Source organism: Aphelocoma coerulescens, chromosome 1 (genome assembly GCF_041296385.1).
Source record: "Aphelocoma coerulescens isolate FSJ_1873_10779 chromosome 1, UR_Acoe_1.0, whole genome shotgun sequence".
NCBI lineage: Eukaryota > Metazoa > Chordata > Aves > Passeriformes > Corvidae > Aphelocoma > Aphelocoma coerulescens.
This window is the reverse complement of record NC_091013.1, coordinates 41,670,872-41,690,658: the sequence shown is the minus strand read 5'-3', so window position 1 is coordinate 41,690,658 and position 19,787 is coordinate 41,670,872. Positions and strand designations below refer to the sequence as shown.

The 19,787-nt window shown below is 34.5% G+C and overlaps 1 protein-coding gene across 6 annotated transcripts in view; it reads right to left on the bottom strand.

The window, feature by feature from the left end:
* UGGT2 (UDP-glucose glycoprotein glucosyltransferase 2) overlaps positions 1-19,787 on the bottom strand; it is a 79,939-nt gene that overhangs the window by 23,089 nt on the left and 37,063 nt on the right. For all 6 annotated transcript variants that reach the window (XM_069008283.1, XM_069008293.1, XM_069008311.1 and 3 more), the window contains 11 exons: positions 18,253-18,388; positions 16,557-16,688; positions 14,956-15,120; positions 14,381-14,504; positions 14,184-14,282; positions 12,262-12,356; positions 9,765-9,971; positions 8,455-8,586; positions 6,427-6,554; positions 5,173-5,268; positions 3,988-4,090 (listed from right to left, as the gene is read on the bottom strand). In XM_069008283.1, the coding sequence (XP_068864384.1) occupies positions 3,988-4,090; positions 5,173-5,268; positions 6,427-6,554; positions 8,455-8,586; positions 9,765-9,971; positions 12,262-12,356; positions 14,184-14,282; positions 14,381-14,504; positions 14,956-15,120; positions 16,557-16,688; positions 18,253-18,388 (1,417 nt within the window). The remainder of the gene's footprint in view (positions 1-3,987; positions 4,091-5,172; positions 5,269-6,426; positions 6,555-8,454; positions 8,587-9,764; positions 9,972-12,261; positions 12,357-14,183; positions 14,283-14,380; positions 14,505-14,955; positions 15,121-16,556; positions 16,689-18,252; positions 18,389-19,787) is intronic.

Sequence of the window (19,787 nt, the reverse complement as noted above, 5' to 3'; positions counted from 1 at the left end):
AGCATAAAGCAGCTGTGCCTACATTTATGGATATTAGAAAAGCCAATAAGATATAAAAGCTAAGTTACAATACCAATACTAGTAAGGCTAATATCTAAAATTACTACAATGGCAAATAAATTTGGAACAAAGCAAGACAACAATCATCATTAAATCTCTCTTTTATTATAACTGTAATTTTTCTTTCCTCAGTTCAACTCATGGCTTACACACATTCTTTACTACAATGCTGTAACTTTACTTAGCCCTAGGGACCTGTTCTATTCCTAGTTTCTTATTCTCATCCTTTGTGCCACCTGAATACCATCACTGAAAAACTACTGAATAAAAAATAAAGACTAGGGAATAGCATATTTGTGTGAACAAGTGAAGAAGCAGGAAATGAGAACCCAACAGCACTGGAAGCATAAGAAGGAAAAGCATTACATGATGTAAATTTAAGACCACCGAAATCAAAATAGATGTCAAAGTGACTTGAATACCTATCTATCATTCAGAATGAAGAGAATGATAAAAACCTGTACTGGACTTTACCTTCAAACAAAACAAAACCCTCATCCCATTAGCAAGAATGATTCTTCAGCAATCTGCATTGATAGGCTTTTGTGTAGATTGAAATTATCTTGCAGAAGGCTGATGTATCATTCCAATTCATCAGCTGACCATGAAATTTAGTACAGTACCCAAAAAAACCACCAGTCTTAATTAACATTTCAAAGGAATTTAAATAGGAAATGACAAATAAGACAATAATTCCTTTTCTCTGTGTTTTTCAACAATACAACTTCTGAAATACTGAACTTGGTTCTATTATTTAGGGCTTCTGAGGACACCAAAAACCAGGGCATTCGAGTCAACACATGAAAATGGTGACAAAATTAGGAAGACTCTTTTATAGGATACTTGAAGAGTTCAGTCTGTTTACTTTAAGTCAGAAAATTCAAAGAGCGTGGAAATTTAGTTCAGGAAGCACTGTAAAACACAGCTGAATTATTTCAGGAGGCCTGAAAATTATTCAAGAGCCAGTTTTATTGTGCATGTGCACAATAAAAAGTCATTTGCAGAACACTTACTTGAGTTACCACAACTCATCTGAAGACCATTAACTCAGTAAACCATGATTATTGAACCAGTCACTTGGAATTGTTTATGAACTTCAGCATAATACAAAGCATCTGCACTGAAAACAAACTTATAATAGAATCTTCAACAGAGCTGGCAAAATGATGAGACCATCAATGCTTACAGCATGGATCTAAACAAAAATCTGTAATTCCAAGTCTGAGTTTAACAGTCAGGTTAATTAGCCACTGGAAAAGCTCAGTAGGAGCTCTAATCTCTATTCAACTGCTTGGTAATATTTAAATTAGGAATTGATTAAAAAATTATTTCTACTTCAAATACTAATTGTTAAGAAGAAGTCCTGTGGCCTGCATTATATAGAAAATCAGACTAGATTATCAAAAGGGGCTCCTTCAGGGATTTCCTGTTACTCAGGGATGGAAGAAGAATTTCTCTCTGAAGATGGAATGAACAAGTGACTAAAGGCAAAAGATAACTGACTGAAAAAAAATAAAAGGCTTGATTTTTCTCTCCACACTTTTGAACTGGATACTTACTGGAACAAGAAAAAATGGTGGATGATCCTATGAGTATGTCGAATAATTTTTCCTCATGTTTTTGGTGAAACATGAGGAAAAACCCCCCACAACTCTTCGATTTTGTCCTCTGTTTTAGCAGAAAGAATTTCTACTTTTCTCACATGAACTTAAGAGATCACCCTTCATAACTTCAGGACTAGTTAGCTTTTCCATATATTCTGCTGAGAACTTATGTGGTCCACCAACCATGGTAAAGTTATGGCTGGCATTTAAATATTTACAGTACACAGTGACTCTGCCTCGTCTGGAAATACTTGATGGTGAACTCTGTAACAAAAATGGAAGGTGCTACCTGCCTCACTCTGGAGAGGATTGGAGCAGTTCATATGATACAATACAGTACATATTTTAAAAACAGAAAGCAGCTTTGACTGAGCATTCATTCATGCTCTGATTCATACCTTGCCTCTACCCTTAAATTGCCAGTCTCTTACACTAAGTAGTAAAGTTTGGATTACAGCCAACCTAAAGCTATTTACACCTCTCTCAATTTCAATCCCACTTAATATGAGTAACTTTTTGTCCATATTTTTAATAAAAAATACCAAAAGATTTATTTGAAGTGACTATTAAGTGACACAAAGTAACACAATAGAGTAGTCTCACCAGGGTGAAAAAACCCCATCATGATGTGGGCATATTCAACACAGACTGGGGCAAGAATCATATGTTCTGCCATGGTAGTTACTCCACAAATTTTGCACAATGAATAGTTTCCAATATAATATACTTGGCTCTAATCCAATTATGTAACTGAAAAAAGAGCCTTTAAATATAAATATATTCTACTGATTCAAGTTTCTAGTATTTAAGTCACCTATATAGAGTAAACTAATCAGAAAGGCATTCATTTAAGGACTTTGAGTTTGGGGCTTGCTGCATTTGTATGTCTGTTTTGTTTCTACAGTAGGAGATGGTGGCTTTCCAGGTAATAATAATATTTACATATATATATATAAATATAAAAATATATAAATAAAATTTTCAGGTGATTTTTCCTTATTTAAAAGATATTATTAAAAAGTTTAATTTACATTAAAATATTTCTGGCTTGTTTACTTTCAACAGCATTTCATTATTCTCTCCTAAGGGTTGGCTTCTTGCATAAAACTAGAGCTCCTATGAATGCAGCAGGATCTGCAATAGCTGAACAGCTTGGGACACCATGGGAGTCATTTGCCCAAGCATGCATGAGGGAGCCTGTTGAGCCCAGAGGAATGGAGGTTTCTGCTCTGAGCTACAAGGTCCTTGATGTGATTTATACTCATAATATGAACTTCTGGATAAATGGAGAGTTTCCAGTCCATTTCAACACGAAAATATTTTCATTTGGTAATATCAAGCTTTCATTTTAACTGAGAATGGTGAAATGAAAGATCTGGTTCTAGAGAAAAGCTAGTATTATGGGGTCTTGAAATAGCAAAATTTTTTATGAATTTAAAAAAATGTTTTACTTTGCTCCACTATATGAAGAGTGAGTGGATGCTTCAGTATTTGATATAAAAGGTTATGAAAATGGGGGGGGGGGGGGGGGGGGAACATCATTAAAGAATTTATGAAACTTGCATAATTACTGCAGGGAGAAAAAAAAGATAAAACAGGATGCATCAAAAATCAAGTTGGAGGCTTCAGAATTGCAAAAGACCACAAAGTAAAGACAAAATTTACATTTTTAAGGGAAATATAAAGGAACCTGAGACAGAGTGATATTCTGCAGTAGGTGAAAGAAGAAAATAATTTTAGCAGCTCTGTTTTTAGGACTGTTTCCCTTTAGAAGATCAATAACTACACACAATGGAAGCCTATCTAGATATACTTGGTAGCGTTAATCAACTGATAAATATCCCTCCAAGAGCTGAAAGGCTTATAGCCCAATCTTCTTATGATGATATTACAGGTCAGATTTAGACCAACTCATTTAGATGCCTTGGAAAGCTAAGGTGATCTGGGTTTAATGGAAAGAAGCACCTCCCAAGTGCTAGTTTAATGGAAAGAAGTACCTCCTAAGACTTTGAGATGCAAAAAATTATGTACACAATCTCCTCCTTTCTTTCTATTGACTGCAGAGAGCAGAACAGACTCTTATAGACTCACTTGAGGAGGACTGGGGCATTTGAATTTTACTTGCAAATAAGGTATTCATAATGATGAATTAGGTCATCCTCAACTTCTTTTAGGAATTAAAATAAGTAAACACATATTTTAAAGAAAAAAAAACAAACCAAATTTTGTTTACCCTTTACTAAATTGTATGTGGAAATCAGAACAAGTTTAGTAACAACTGAACTACAAATATGCAAATTAAAAGAAATGACCAGCATCTTACAATCAATAACTGAGTCATCTTCTGTGCTTCTCTAGTCAATGGATCCACAATAGCAACAACGTCATAGAATGGGTCATTCTCTTGGGGCTCGACTTTTACTACGCTGTTAAAAAAGTATTAAAAACAAGTGACATGAAACTCTAAACTGAATTTGTTGAAATGACAAACTTTAGACATGAATTTGTAATATCAGAGGCACTTAAGATTTTACTCCTCAAGAAAATATTTCCTTCATTTCAAGCAATAATCATGATTTCTCCCTGTGATACAATTAGGAAAACTAAATGTGAACAAAAAATATAGCATTAATCTACATACATCTATACTGGTTATTGATTAGATACATTCTCCAAAACAAAATTATTAAAATAAAACACAGTAAGACTTAAGAAAAGGGCCTTTTTGTCACTTGTCTACAGTTCCCTTCATAGAGATCTGGAATCGCTGGATTAGACAAGTAGTGGTAGTGACACAATTTAAAAAGAAAAAAAACCCTGGAAAAATGGCATCTGAGAAGTGTGAAACTTGATACCTTTTTTGCATTCCAGAAAATAATTCAGTTTGATAAACGTGTAGGCTAAGTCAAGCAGACAGACCCTAGTTAAAGTACTCTGGATCTACAGGAAGGAAATGTCAGTAAACTTCATTTAAAAAAAGGAAAAAAAACCATCGTATGCTGTAAATACAGAAAAGGGACTATCTGAACTTGTTTTCCACAAAACAAATGGTAACAGCACAGCACTGACAATTGCTAGTGTAACTTTGAAAAAGGGGTCAGCCTCTTAGAAAAGGCTACCTCTTAGAAAATATTTCATTCCTGCTCACAACAACAGGGACAGCCCTTCAGCACAGCACACTGGAGCACCTTTACTAACAAAAATAAGTAGGGATTCACAAACAGCATGACAAAAGTTTTTATAAAAATTATCATATGTCCTTTTAAAACATGTACCCATCTGCTCCTCTTTCAGCAAAGGGTAAGGTTGGAAAATCAATAGGTATCACTAATGAATTTGTCAAGAAAAAGGTAAAGATGCATTATGCTGTGGCAGATGAGCAGGCTGTTCACACAACAGTTTTAAAATTAGAATGCTTACTCAAGTTTCCAAAGACTCTGTGTAATCATCATTACATTCAAATGTTAATAAAAAAATACTCTAAGCGCATTATCATGACAAAACTGACCTGTGCTGTTCTTTGAGCAACTCAACATCTTGTCTCATCTCTGTTTTAGGCAAGGAAGACAGCAGGGCATCTATTTTCATAATCAAATCACTGCCACTGTATTAAATAAGGCACATACAGTTTGGTTTTCATTAGAGAAGGAGTAAACCATTAACATTTTAATGTCTGTCTCTTTGTATAAGGGGTATTTAGAAAGCCCACATCCCAGACCTGGACTCTACGGTGATTAACACCTTGGGACTTGTAGCTTTGAGTTAAACCTTTAGCATGACAATGCCCAAGAACCACTACAGCCTTAGAGCTTTTGAAATCTACACCTCTTAATTTTAAGAGATGCAGAATTCACGGAGTTATCATTCAGCCTCACAGCAATTATTTTTCTCAATTGTTGGGTCTTCAAATCTGTGTAATTTGATGAAAATGTGGGGCTTGGTCCACAAGGTGAATTAAACCTGAATTAACCACAAGTTTTTATTAGTCACAAGTTTGCCAAAGAGATCTGATTCAGAATCAAGAGAATTGAGTACATGATGTCAAAATCTGCTGACATTTATAGCTCTTTATTCCTTTTTTTTTTTTTAATTTTTCCCATTTATGACAACATCTAGAAACAGACATAAATGACCATGTTTCAAGTTGGCCACATCTTTATATTTTTTCTATTGGAATTTTAGAAATCTAAGTCCTATTTCAATGTTGTGAAGTCGTAATATTTGTCTAAGTACAGTTTGTGTCTCACTACTTATCACCTTGAGTTCTATCTCTTGCTGATTTTGTTTTTCTGGCAATGATTCTTTCAGTTGTGCCAGTCCCTCTAGATATCAGAAGTGATACTCAGAAAGTCGATAGATACTGTAAGAAGAATATAATTTTGCTCTCTTCTTTGTACACAAGCTGTAGCCTTAGACTAGAAGATGGCTAGAACTCATCTCATCTTTACCCTTCTTCAATGAACAGATGTGTGAATGTTGTCTAGCCTGGCGTCAGGGCACATCATCTGCCCATGCCTTTACAGGCTCCCTTACTAACAATTCCCAAAGGCAATGACTTCAAATATTAATAGTCAGATTGGGCTTAAGATGCACTGTATTTTATCAAGCTTATTATTATTCTTTACAGTTACTCTTATGTAAACAAAACCTAGCAGAAATTGTTTACTGTTAGCTGTACTCTTGGTTGTAAGTACAAAGTAGGGAAAGTATTTGGAGTAATTCAGCAGAGCTGCACACATGTGATGGGGCAAGAGAATTTTACCTTTTACTACTGTTTCCCATCTCCTTGACAATAGCTTTAATCTTCTCTGCTGAGGTACTGTATGTTATCTTTTCCAACAAATTAAAGTCTTCTGGAGAGAATTCATTTTCATCTAAAGGACCCAGTACCTTAGATAGAGGAAAAAAAAAGTTAAGTGTAGAATGTCTCAATAATGCTCTGTTTGTAAGTAAAAATAAACGAGTATTTTAAATGAGTGCACAATATTCAATATGAAACCCCAACCCCCATATACATCAACACTATTAATTATAAAACTAATTAAACTTTATAGTAACTATACAGAATTGGGTTTTTATACTTACGTGACTACAGTTAATCATCAATCACAAAGAATAACTGCAATGGAAACACCCATGCTATTTTTCCCTATACATCCTTCTGTTAAGGAATATACTATTTAGAAATAACAACTCTAAGTTTAAGAAAAAGCTCTCTTAAGTAAAATATTTTAAACTCAAATTACTACTTGTCTACCACACTCTTTAGTTGTTTAATTCTATGAACACAATCTTCTTGTAAGACTTGTCAAATGAAGCAGAATGGATAGAAAGGAAGAATAGGAAAGGATACAAAATGCATAATAAGAGAACACACAGGACTACTACACTTTTTGGCATCTGAAGCAAAAGAAAGTGCCTTGGAGTCCCATAAAATAGCTTTGAGGATGTTGTTTGGATTTTCTACTCCGTCTATCAGGCCAAATTGACCCAAGACAACTTCAGCAGCCTACAGGGCTCCCAGGATGTAGAATGTCATTTTATAAATTTGGTGTTGAATGCCTCTTTCCCAAAATTCAACTGTTTCCTACAAATGAGAGGTTATATAACAAAATTCCACTTTTGATTTTTTTATTAATAATGTATGAGATAGATGAAACCATAGTGTAATTATGAAATACTATGGTAATTTAGTAGAAGACATACTTGAAAAAATTAACTTGCTCATACAAGCAAAACTTTGATGAAATAGCAAGGGCAGAAATGAAGGATAACCCATGTCTTTTTAAAAGTAATCCTTTGGAGTGAAAACACACTTTCAGAGATATGAATACACATTATTAAATTTATCCAAATATTTTAATGAAACTTTTTGCCCAAAACTTAAAATATTATCTTATTTGAGCTTTTTTTAGGCATGGAGAATAGTAATAATAATTTATAAAATAAATTCACTAATTTAATTATGAGGGAGCTTCATCAACAAAAATGCTTTCTGTGTGTTTCTTAGTGGTATTTCAGTTGCATTTCAGAAGCATTTAGGATGCCTAAGAGTAACCCAACTCACAATTTAAAGAGTTACCAGTAACGAGACACCAGCATAGTTTTCTTTCTATTTCCTTCTAATGGTGTAGGAGTAAGTCGAAAATAGAAGAGCTAAAGAGTAGTTTGTAAATTGTAAATTTGTAATGTAAGGCATTGACTGTCATTTGACAAGCACTAAGTATGGAATGCAACATTATATTTTTTGATCACACACCATCTACTTACAAACTGTAATAAAGGCTACTGGTTTCAGCATATACATACAAGAAATTGAAACAACAAAGTTGCTATACTTTTATTTGCATATTAGGAATTAAGACTATAAAAAACCCTTAATATTTATAAAAACGTGGTGTTTTAGAGCTTGAAATACTAACCTACTCAATGTAATTTATATATATTTATTTACATGGTAAAATAAAGGTAACTTCAGGATCAAAAGTTATTCTTAAACACCACAAATAATAAATCAGATATTAACCTATTTTGAGAATTTAGTCAGATTAACTCTAAAATAGCTGTAGGAATGATATACACACATAGTAGCTTCAATAGAATGGAGCTAATGAAAAAATTAGGACTAAAACAAAATAAAAAAGCAATGTAAACATTCATACCATTCTCTAACAACTGTCTGAATAAATGGGAAATCAATATAATGCATTTTCTTTAGTTTGAAACTGAAGTTTCAGAAGTAAAAAAAAATATCCTACAGAAAGATTGAGAGACTTAATTTCTTTCTTACCCTGCCATTGCTGATAACAGCCATTTGCCCAGGAAGCAGCTTCAGAACCTCCTGGCAGAACAGCTGGTGAGTTTTAATTAAATCCAGTCCTAAAGTGTTGTACTTCTTCTCAAAAGTATCACCATCCATTCCCTAAAGCAAAGGTAAAGCACGAGACGCTGGAATGACTCAGCAAAAATAAATTTTGTAACAGATGAGGAAATCAAAGGTTTTCTTCAAGTTATGTGGTAACCAGAAATCAAAGTAAAACATCCATCTCAGCTTCAGTGTAAGCACATGACTGCTGGTGTGGAGCCACAGTCTCACAACCATCTAGAGTACAGTCTGTACCCTGGGGCAACTGTGAATAACCATGAGAGCAAAGCTGAGCCTGAGGTTAAGCAATTTTTTCATGATCCAGCACAACAGCTGCATGAAAAGTAACACTCTCCATTAACAACTCAACTGTATTCTCACTTCCAGGAAAAAGATATAAAAAAATTCATAATACTCTAAAAACCTAACAGTCATTCTAATACAGTCAGTGGATACAACCTGAACATGTCTTTGGGGAAGCCAACGTCATCCAGAAAGACACATAACAAATTCACGTTCAAAGTGGGGAAAAACACGACCAAAAATTACACTGGCACCGTGCCTCACCTGTCAAAATTATTCTGATATGTATCTCTTCATTAGTAATATACAGACCAAGCAAACAGATTCATTCAGATACAATTAATATAATGACATAAATTAGAAACATACTTAGCATACACAGCTTCATTAGAGACCTTTATGTCTCTCAAAATTACTAAACAATGAAATAAGAGCATGACTCTAAAATATTCATTTTCTAATATGGTTCCAGAGAGTTCCCTTAGTCTTCCAACTCTTCTGCTTAAAAACACTAAAATGTACACCTCTTTCTGATGAAAAACCAGTAGTTAGCAGCTGTTATTTCATAACTCACCTCCACTCTCATTTAGTCTTAATTTTTTCTTTAGTCTAAATACTTGAAAAACATTAATACTGCAATTTTAACTAAACAAAAGAGCTATTAAAAAAATCAACAATTAAACTATTTTGGTCTCAATTATTTGGTACCCATATGCTAAATTTTTCAGTACTCATATTTTCTCCATTTAAAGAAATTCTCTGTTCTTCAATCACATAAAAGTCATCAAAAATCCAAATCTGCTTGAGCAAAAACTGTATATGGGTTATAAACTTCACTGGCATTTGGCCAAACACTGTTATTCTCAACAACTCCTTACATTAAAACATATGTAAAATGGAAAAGAAAGTAATCTAATTTAATTTGCACTCACTGGGATGAGGAATTTAACAATTTTAGTTCCAGCTGCAAGGGATTTCGCTGTCTCTTCCTTACTGAGTTTACTTAGGAAACTTTTTAAGTTGTTGTTGTTTTGGGTTAGAAAAGCAGCCAAAATTCCTCTTGCAATGGCTGTGTTATCTTCCTTTATTTTTGACGAAGGATTGTTCAAAATCCCAACTCGTGTATGACTGCTTGTTTTCTGCAAAGAAAAACACAGAACAATAAGTAATTTTACAGTTCCATCTGCTGTTACCTAATGTATTCATATCAATTATAACTATGTGAAATGCCCTTAAGTATTTAATTTTTTGCAGCTATTTCTCTTTAGAAAAGATACATCAATGACTAATTCAGAACAACTGTGAGTAAAAACGTGATTAGTAAGGATTTACCTATTTTGTGATAAATATTTTAAATAGAAGTGTTAAGTTTTTTTAATAGAACAATTGCTTTTGAGCATTTTGCAGAAGCATGTTTTTAACGAAGGACATACACAAGTGTTCATTTACAGACTTCAGAACTAGTTTTATAGATGTCTTTCTACTTCACAAAAATTATTGAACTAAGCATAAAACAAATGCAAGAGAATTTATCCACTTATCACTCTAACCTTCATCAACAGAAAAATCTTTCACTTCCTAGTGCAGTGATGCCACACAAATTTTACCAGAGAATGGGATGATTCTAAGGTAGGATCAAATAACATCACAAACTGAAGAAAAGGGAAATGGACTCCACTGCAGGTAGGAATAAAAAAATAAGGAATGCAATCACTGGTATTCAGCACTGGAGAGGCTTCCGCTAAGTACTTTCAAGATGGTCAGAAAACTGAGTAAGCACTGAAGAATCTGGGCTTGCTCCATCTGGCAAAGAGAAGGCTATGGAGAACCTGAATAGCAACCAACAGCTACCGATGGGGGAGTGAAAAATGTGACAGGGCTAAACCCTTCCTGGTAGCAGCAAAGAGCGCAACAAGGGGTTACACTCGCAAATTTTGGCCTGGCAGAAAAGAACTGTAATGTGAAGGCTGTGCAACACCAGAGCAAAATGAAAAAGGAAGGGACAGAGTCACGTCCTTGGAGATTTTCAGAAATCCTTCAAACACACCTATAGCTGACCTGATGTAATGAAGGCAGTAATTCCACTTTGAGTGGGAGGCTGAACTGGATGACCTCGAGAGGTCTCTTCCAGCTAAGACAGCTCTAAGCTTTTTTCCAAATGAAGTAAAAATCTATCAGTAGTTTTCAAAATAGCTAGAATAGCTAAAAGTGAATTTCCTTCAGCCATTTTTCCACCCAGATTTTTGCATGCTTTACTTCAAATGCTGATGGCAAGTCACGAGCAAGTGGTGACTGCCAATTCTGCTACTATCAGAAATTATACTGTATCCTGACTTGAGAAATAAAAGGGACTAGAGAGAAGTAGAGAACCTCAACACAAATCAGTGGACTTCTAAAAATACTGGTTTGGTTTTTTTCTCATGAAACTCAAAAATCACTGAACTAAGAAATACATGAGGGCTTATCTAATGTTTTGGGGTTTTTTCCTAGATTCTCCTCACCAGGTCTTGGCCAGGTGGTCCTCACCTCTTAGTTGGGAGCTATAGCACATTTTCCCTTTTGAAGACGGTTAAAAAATGAAGCTACAGAGAGAATACATCTGTCAAGCCTGAGACACAAATCAAACAGTCCAAGAAATTAAATGTTTTCTTCAATAAGGACATGTACTGCATATTGTTCTATATCTTTTTAAAAGCCCCTTTCTAAGACACAGTTGTTACCACATACTTTCTGCAACATACCAATTTTCTAATTCCCTCAGGGTGGTTCCTATTTCATTCTTGATTAGAAAATCTAGATGCTTTCCCAATTTCATTTTAAGTACTCTTTTAACCTGTCCCAAACAGAGGGTCATTTTGTCATTTATATTGATATGACATTTATACTTTCTAAAGTATATTTATATTTCAGACATTCATACTTTAAATCCTATTATTAACACAGAAGAACTTAAAAATAAGCAAACTCATAAATGTGGATGATCCTCCTAGCATATTAAAACACACACAAAAATTGATCTGTCTCAGAAGCACACAAACAGCACAGGGAGAAATGGTTGCTTCACAGCCACAGCTGTGCCACATAATACAAGAGATAAGTGCTTAATGGTTCACATCAACAGGCAGTATCCTAAATTCCTTCCCGGTAACATTCTGGGCTACCTGATGGGAGAAAGTCTAACTGGGAAGAAATTCACCCTTTTAATACACAGTGTCACAGTTTGTCTCCTGCCTCATGAGTCCATGAAGAAAATGGAAATTTCCATGCAGGAATTATAAAACAAAAGCACAGACTCTTAAGTCTGCACCTGACCAAAAAAACCCCGAAGTTGTTACACTTTTATTTAAGAGTATGATTTTGAATGTGCAGAGACAGTTGTTAAGAACATATTCATAATAACTATTTTAATAAAACCTGCTAGAAACTCACCAGGCTTTTCAAGGCATTAGAAAGCAGTTGCCTACCAGCTGGCTTTTCAAAATCAGCAATAATCCAGATAGTAACAGCATATAATGCATCTTCATCTGAAAATTAAAGACAATCCTGTTTTACATCCTGGAGAATCTTCTCATAACTAATGAAAAACAAACCAATTCTGTTTGTCATTTCAAAACTTATGTGTATATTTGACTGCTGACTTCCACTGTAAGAATCCTTTCCCTTCTGAACTGAAATAAGATTCTTAGAAGGTAATTTATCATTTTAATAGGAGGGAGGCACTAAAATAGCCAATCCATTGTTGCAGCACTTAAACAAGAAGGCCCTAAATAATTATTTCCAATTAACAAAACCTGCTTTACCAGAGGTTGCTTGTGAACATTTGATGGAGGCTGAGCATATAGCTAGAAATGAAAAGAATTAAGTAGTTACAGGAATACATAAACTAGGCCAGTCACTTTCCCTGGCAGCAAAGGGAGAGAGTCCTTCAACTAAAGGCATGAAAAAACTTATCATTTCTGGACACAAATGGGAATATACTAAATACAGTCCAAGGAAAGTAAACTACTGTGTAAGTGTACATGCAGAAAATGTCTGTTTTTCTTGCTCTGTGGTCTCCTGTTCTTTACTTGTCATAGAAGAGCAATGGTAACTGAAAAATTCTGCAAAATTATCTGTAGAATATTATCAGTCTACTCAGGTCTATCATACATCCCCCAAAAAATAATGCATATAGCCTGAAATTTTCCAAGGTTCTGGTGAGATGCTAGGAAAAGGTTATTATTAATTGTTGCTGTGGTCTAGAGAAACACACTGGGCAGAGAGATTTGAAATGTCGATTCCATCTTAAAGGTTATAGGTTTTACACAAGAGACCTCAATCTTAGAAATAAGCCTACAGATTGAAAGCCACTCATTTGACAGCTTACTGGGATGTCCCTGTGGTTGTAGACACAGAACCAAGTAAGAGCCAAATAATTTTATTTTAAAGAAATTTAAGTGTTTGGCATTTCTTTCTGATAATGAATTTAGTGGAACTCTGTAAATACCACATAAAAATCACTGAATGAACAGCACTTTGTTAACAGGGTAATTATGTCCCTTGATGGACTGATGTAAATGAGCAGCTGTTAACTGTCTACTTCTAGAATTTAGTAAGGCAAGACCCCATGCAGAATTATGCCCCCACTGCTGTAATTTCTTCTCTCTCAAGGAAAGGTACTTATGCATGCAATAAGAATATTTTACGTCAAAAAGTATTTGAAATGTACAAAAACATATGAGGTTTAACAAAGACAAAATGTATAAATGAGTTATAATCCATCAGATTATACATAATAGAATATAACTTCTATTTCTTTTCTATAGAAAGCCAAAGGCTCATACAGCAAAATTAAACCATCTAACTAGATGAAAAATAAGGAGATACTTAATAAATTAGAAACATAATAAATTATTCCTTAAATTTAGAAATACCTAATTTTGGTATAGACATACAAACTATTCATTCTGCAGTTGATAATACTGCAAGTAAGAGTCACTTGAAAACTGAACACACTCCAATACCCTCAAGTAAAACCATACTAGTATGGAAGCTGAGTCTATCTTCAAAGCTGCAAAAGTCTTGTAAAGCCTTTCAACTCCATGTCTGTAAAACAAAAACAACTAGCCACAACATCCATCCCATTTCAAAGCTACAAAAACTAAAACAACTACCCTGTTACTTATAATTCATGTTTATAATATTCAGATATACTCTGCTTCCCAAAAGAAGATACTGTGATATTGAGAAATGTTTAATTTACATGGAATCCTTGGGATATTGACTTACTTGGGATATCTTACTGGTAAATTTCAACAATTTGTAACAGCCATATAAAGACAGATAAATAACCTATAAAGAAAATTAATTACCTTTTTTTGTTAAATACTTCATGTTATCTGAGATTACAGCACTTTTATCTTGTGAGTCCAAAAAGGAGAAAGTAGAGAAGTCTTCCACATGAAATGGAACTGCATAATGTAAACCACAAAATATTAGATTTATAAAAATGAAAACAAAACTGAAAAACAACCCACAAATCATAACAATATCCAAGAAAAGGAGTTACCAGAGCTGGATCTGAAATGTATGTATCTTCTTTCTGCTCCAAGAATACTGGGGTTTATACGTGAAACTACATTGTTCTGATCCATAAGAAAATCCACTGCATTTACATGATCATCTAACAAACCCTGGAGTAAGAGAAAAATGTAAAATCGGTACTTTTAAGACAGATTTTCAAGACAAACAAGACCAAGTATTTGTACAATCTTTCAACTGAGCTTTAAGTTGCTATATACACCAAGTTATGGACAATGTCAGGTCAAAACCATATAAATGTCACACAGATAGTATTTCAAAATATCAGATACAGATTTTTCAATCAACAACTGCAGTACATTCTCAGTTTCTGGTTGAAAAGTTCCATATAATGACTACATGCTTAGCCGATCCTTCAGCCTTGAATAATTTAAATATACTGTTTCAAAACCATGACCAGAAATTAACGTAACAATGTAATTGCAGGTGTGATAGTATTAACTTCAAGCTATCTCATTATAGAAAACTTAATATATAAACATTACTGAAACAATTCACTGTCAAATATTTCATCTGGCACTCGTTCAGAAATGTTAAACATACCATGAACACTGCCCGCTGGAAGGAGCCGGTGGCATCAAAAATCCTCTGAAGAGTAAGTGTCTCCAACTCTGCTGCATCCATCTCCTCTCTGGTAAAGGGCACGCCATTAAACAGCGCTTGAGGCAGCGGGCCCAGGCCACTCTTTTTATAAAAGGTTGCTCCTGCCTGATCAAATCAGAAATATCACAGGATTAAAGAGACTGTGGTTGACTGTAGTAAAAAAATGAAACTAATATGAAGAGAGGATGAACTCTAATCTCTAAGCACTCTTCACTGTCACACCTTGTCATGAGTAGCAGAGACAAAACAGAAAGTGCTTGGAAACCAACCAGGACAGATGGGACTCATTTGTCTAACAAAATGACAAAAGAAATTATAGATCCATATACATCATTGTAAACTTTTGCTTTAGCATCTTGCTGAGAAATACTCTTTTATTCTGCTTAACATTCCTAGCAAGTAAAAATAAAGCAAATAACATTTGGAGAAGAACCCTGAGACAGTCAAAGCTGCTTTTATCAAAGAAAGCACCCTAAAAAAAAAAACAACCTCAAAAGTGTTTTGTGTTTGTAAGTCAAGTTTTATTTGGTAAGAAAGCAGAAGAGGCTAATTTTTTCCCCAAGTGAAAAAATCCATGAGACAAACATAAATAAAGATGGACTGTAAGTAACTCCCCTTTCTTATTCTGCATCCCTTCATGTTTTCTTTAGGTGTCACTTCCTGAATGCCTACAAACTCTAGGCAGTATCTATGTTTCCATCTTTCTGCCATTCTGCTGTCTCCTCCCTGGTCTTCATCACAGTCCTCCCGTCCCTGCTTGTATGGGGGATTGCCTCCTGGTGGCTGACTAGTTTTCTTCCTTTAATATTCTCTATGGGAGATTTTCTTCTCCTAACTGTACCCAGCTGTTTCCAGGGCACATTCAAACTGCCCTTCTATATGAAGCCTCCAGGCTTCATTCCAGTGAGGAACAAACACTGTAAGGCACACAGCACTCTTTTCTGGCTGCCTCAAAGCATCTTTTTAAGGAAACATAATACACATTTTATAACAAATCCTAAAAGGAAATGAATAAAATGGAGTCAGAAACACAAGACTATATAGATAGCATGGCTGAAGACACATATAGGAAGAAGGTATTCTATATATGTTTTAGCAGAAAACTGATTACTCAATCAATTAGAGATAAAAATGTCATCTCTATAGCCTTTAAATTAAAATCAATAGTTGTCTTTCCCAAAGGAAATTATAAGCAGAAAGCACAGTTAAAGAAAACAACGATCCACCTAGAAAATAGGCTTCAGCTCCTTATCCAGAGACATAGGTAAACAATTTCTACAGCATGAGGGAGACCCCTTGACATCCCTACTAGAAAAACACTTGTGGCTCCTGAAAGGAGCAGGAAAGAGTAAATTTTCATAGTGAGAGTAGTAATGCAGAAACCTTTACAACATTTCCATAATGACTGAATGGTGGCTGAAGAACAATTTCACTCAAAGATGCTGTATTTATTTGCTCTAACACTTAGCAATCCTTCAGCTTAGTAAATACATTGAGTTGTACACTGCAGTATTTCATACTCAACATAGGTCTCAACATACCTGCCTCCCTGCATCGTATTCAGAATGAACATCCAGGATACTCTCAACATCAGCATGGGGGTACTCACTTCTAAGAACATCTTTCACATCATCTACTGTCAGAACATTTCCATCTTTCACTTCATGGTACATCTGTAAAAATTATAGCAGAAAGAAATTTTAAAATGTAGTAAGTCATCAAACAGAACTTGATAAATAGAAGTAAATAAACAATAAGTAAGTATAATCTTTTTATAGTGCTCTAGAAAATTTTATATTGGTATAATTTTGTATTGCTTTTATTGCTATATTGCAGTTTTTATACTGCTTTAGTAATTATCACCATTGCACATATGCACAATTTTTTATCAGAGCATTGTTCTGATTGATCTATTATTTTACCTTTAGTCTAAATCTGAAGTGGCAAAGGAAATACACCTATGTGAGCTGAATGTGAAAGGTTATTCCTCTCTACTAATTAGAGAAGCAATCTAAATTCTCTTTATAAACTACCTAACATGGGTAGTTACCTGAATTCATATTAATCCAAGCCTAAACTAGTCAGTAACACTTTTGTCTACAGTGATAATTTTTCCTTACCAAATTTATCTCATTTCATAGAATAGTAATTTTATGACTTTCATCATATATAAAATAAAAATTTGAAGAGAAAATTTTTCAATCCATTTCTCTTCAAACGAGGAACAATATTTTCCTCTAGCTCTGAATATCTCAAACCTTTATTTTATTGCTTCTATTTTTGTTATCTTTCAATTATATTTATTATCCCCTCCTTTTTATATCACGGAACAAAGTAAAGAGGGAAACACAACATTTTAAAAAGCACACTATAAATTATATTTTTTGATCTAGTCATGGATAATCATCACCCATACATGTCAGCTCCCTAACATTTGTGGATTTCTCTTCCAAGGTATTCCTAGTTACTTCAATTCCTTTCATCTTAACCTCTCTGAATTTGTCCATGACACCATGACATTTTCTAGGCACTAAACATAAAACCAGAAAACAAATGGAAGAAAAATTATTATGCAGAAATACCATATTCTCTGATACAACTTTTACCCACAGAGCCTTTACATAGATGGTTCACTTTATTTCTCCTCCATTCATTTCTCATCTATGAAATTCCTGTCTTATGAGAACCTGCATTCTCACACAAAGACATCCTGTCTCATTAAGCTGTAAGCCTGGAATATTTTTGTTTTCTACACCCATGGACAGGCTCAACCATGACCAAAAAAAAAAAAAAATTGTGTCTGTTTCACTGCCTACACTGGACAAAAAGAAAGGGTTTTTCAAAGCTTATAGGACTGCCAAGGTGACATTAAAATCTCTGTACTCCAAAAGACACAGAACACAAAAACAGGCCCATTACGTTAACAGATATAATACGGAATAGTTTTTCATAAGAAAATACTAAAAGCTGCAAGGCTTGCATCTACTTTTTTATATTATTGAAGAAAGCCTGTTGATCGGCAAAATTACAATAGCAAATTGGTTTCTGGAAGAGGAAAGTACTTCTGCAAATAATTCTATAGTATATTAATGATGTATATGTTTTTAATACTTCACTTCTGCATAAAGTAAATGCATGCGTCTCCTGCTATCACAAGACAGCAAGATCCTAACTATATAAAAAATTAATAAATTATAAACCAGAAGTAAATAGCTGATTTCTTGTGAAAGAACTAACATTAATTATTGACATAAAGGCCTGAGAGATGTCGGATTCCTCTGCAATGTAATTAAAAGTTCTCCAAAGAGCTACTCCAGCATCTTCATTTCCATCAATTTCTTCTTTTGTATTTAAAATGAAAACAATTCCAATTCTACAAACAAACAAAAAGAGATCATACACTTTAACACAATATCTGCTTCACACATATTCTATGACAAACATAGAAGAACAAAATGTTTGCATTCAAGTGATCTGCTCAGCATGGAGAGACGAAAACCCTGTACCTGGGTGGTGTTTCCATGACTGTGTGGGGCGACACAGGATACCAGCCATGCATCCTTCATCAGCTCTACAGTATGCTTAGGTTACCAACTATGTACTGACTTTACATATGCCTTTTAAAGCTGGCAATAATTAAGATTTCTGTGAGTCAATAGGGTTTAATCACACTACTTTCTCTCCTTACCTGTATGAAGGTTTAGATTCTTTACATTCCTGCCACCATCTCTTAATGACTGGAGTCTTTGTTTTAGTCTGGGCATTGTCTGTCTTTCATTTTTCTGAAAGGGCTTTCTTGAGCAGATGCATGAAGACATGCTGGGGTACTGATGTCCCATCATAAACGTGTGCCACTCCTATTAGCCCTTCTCTTCCTTTTGAACCTTTTGGGGCTTCCACCACCCTGACATTGCCATTCTTTTTCCAATCACAACAGTTTTAAACACATCTACTACTAATCCCTAAATTTCCATTAATTTAAAGAAATCCCAAAGAAATACGAGGCTTGAGAGGTAAAAAGGCCTATTGGAGGTGGTGCTTTGATACCATTTTCATGCAAAAAACCTGGACTGAGACTAGGCCATACGATCTTTATGGTCCCTTCCAACTCAAACCTTTCTGTGGAAACACACTGCAATCTGTCTTCCATTACGGTTTTGTAATTGAATGATGAAAAATAGGAAAAAAAGATCAGAACTAGTAAAATTTTAAAGGAAAATGAAACAACTGTAATTTATTGAGGACACAAAATGCCATTTCACAGGAAGATTTTAAATATTTAACATGCAATTCATCTTGCTGAACTTTGGATATCCTTCTCTTATAAACTGTGGAAATAAACAGGCATTTCTGAGAGCAATTCATTTTTTCTTGTAACTAAGTATCTCAGATCAACCAGACTGTTCCTCAAAAGTGTCCATGTCTCAAATGATAGCTAGTTCAGACTCAGGCAACTCACTTTAAGGAATTCAAAACTCGATGAGGATAATCTCACTTTGGTCTTTTAAGTGTGTATAGCAAAACAACATTAGAAAACGCAACCACAATTGAAAGAACTGAGTTCCACAAATTCCTTGAAAGCATGCTTTACTTACAGAATATTTTGATTATAATGGAACTTCACAAGGGCACCCAGTGGGACTATTTGAGAAGATAAATTTTTATCAGACCTTTGCAGTTCATTTTACACACATTCAGGTATGCTATTCCTTGCAATCCGTTTGCTTAAGAATACTTAATACCTGAGTAAGCGTGACACAAATGGGTAACCA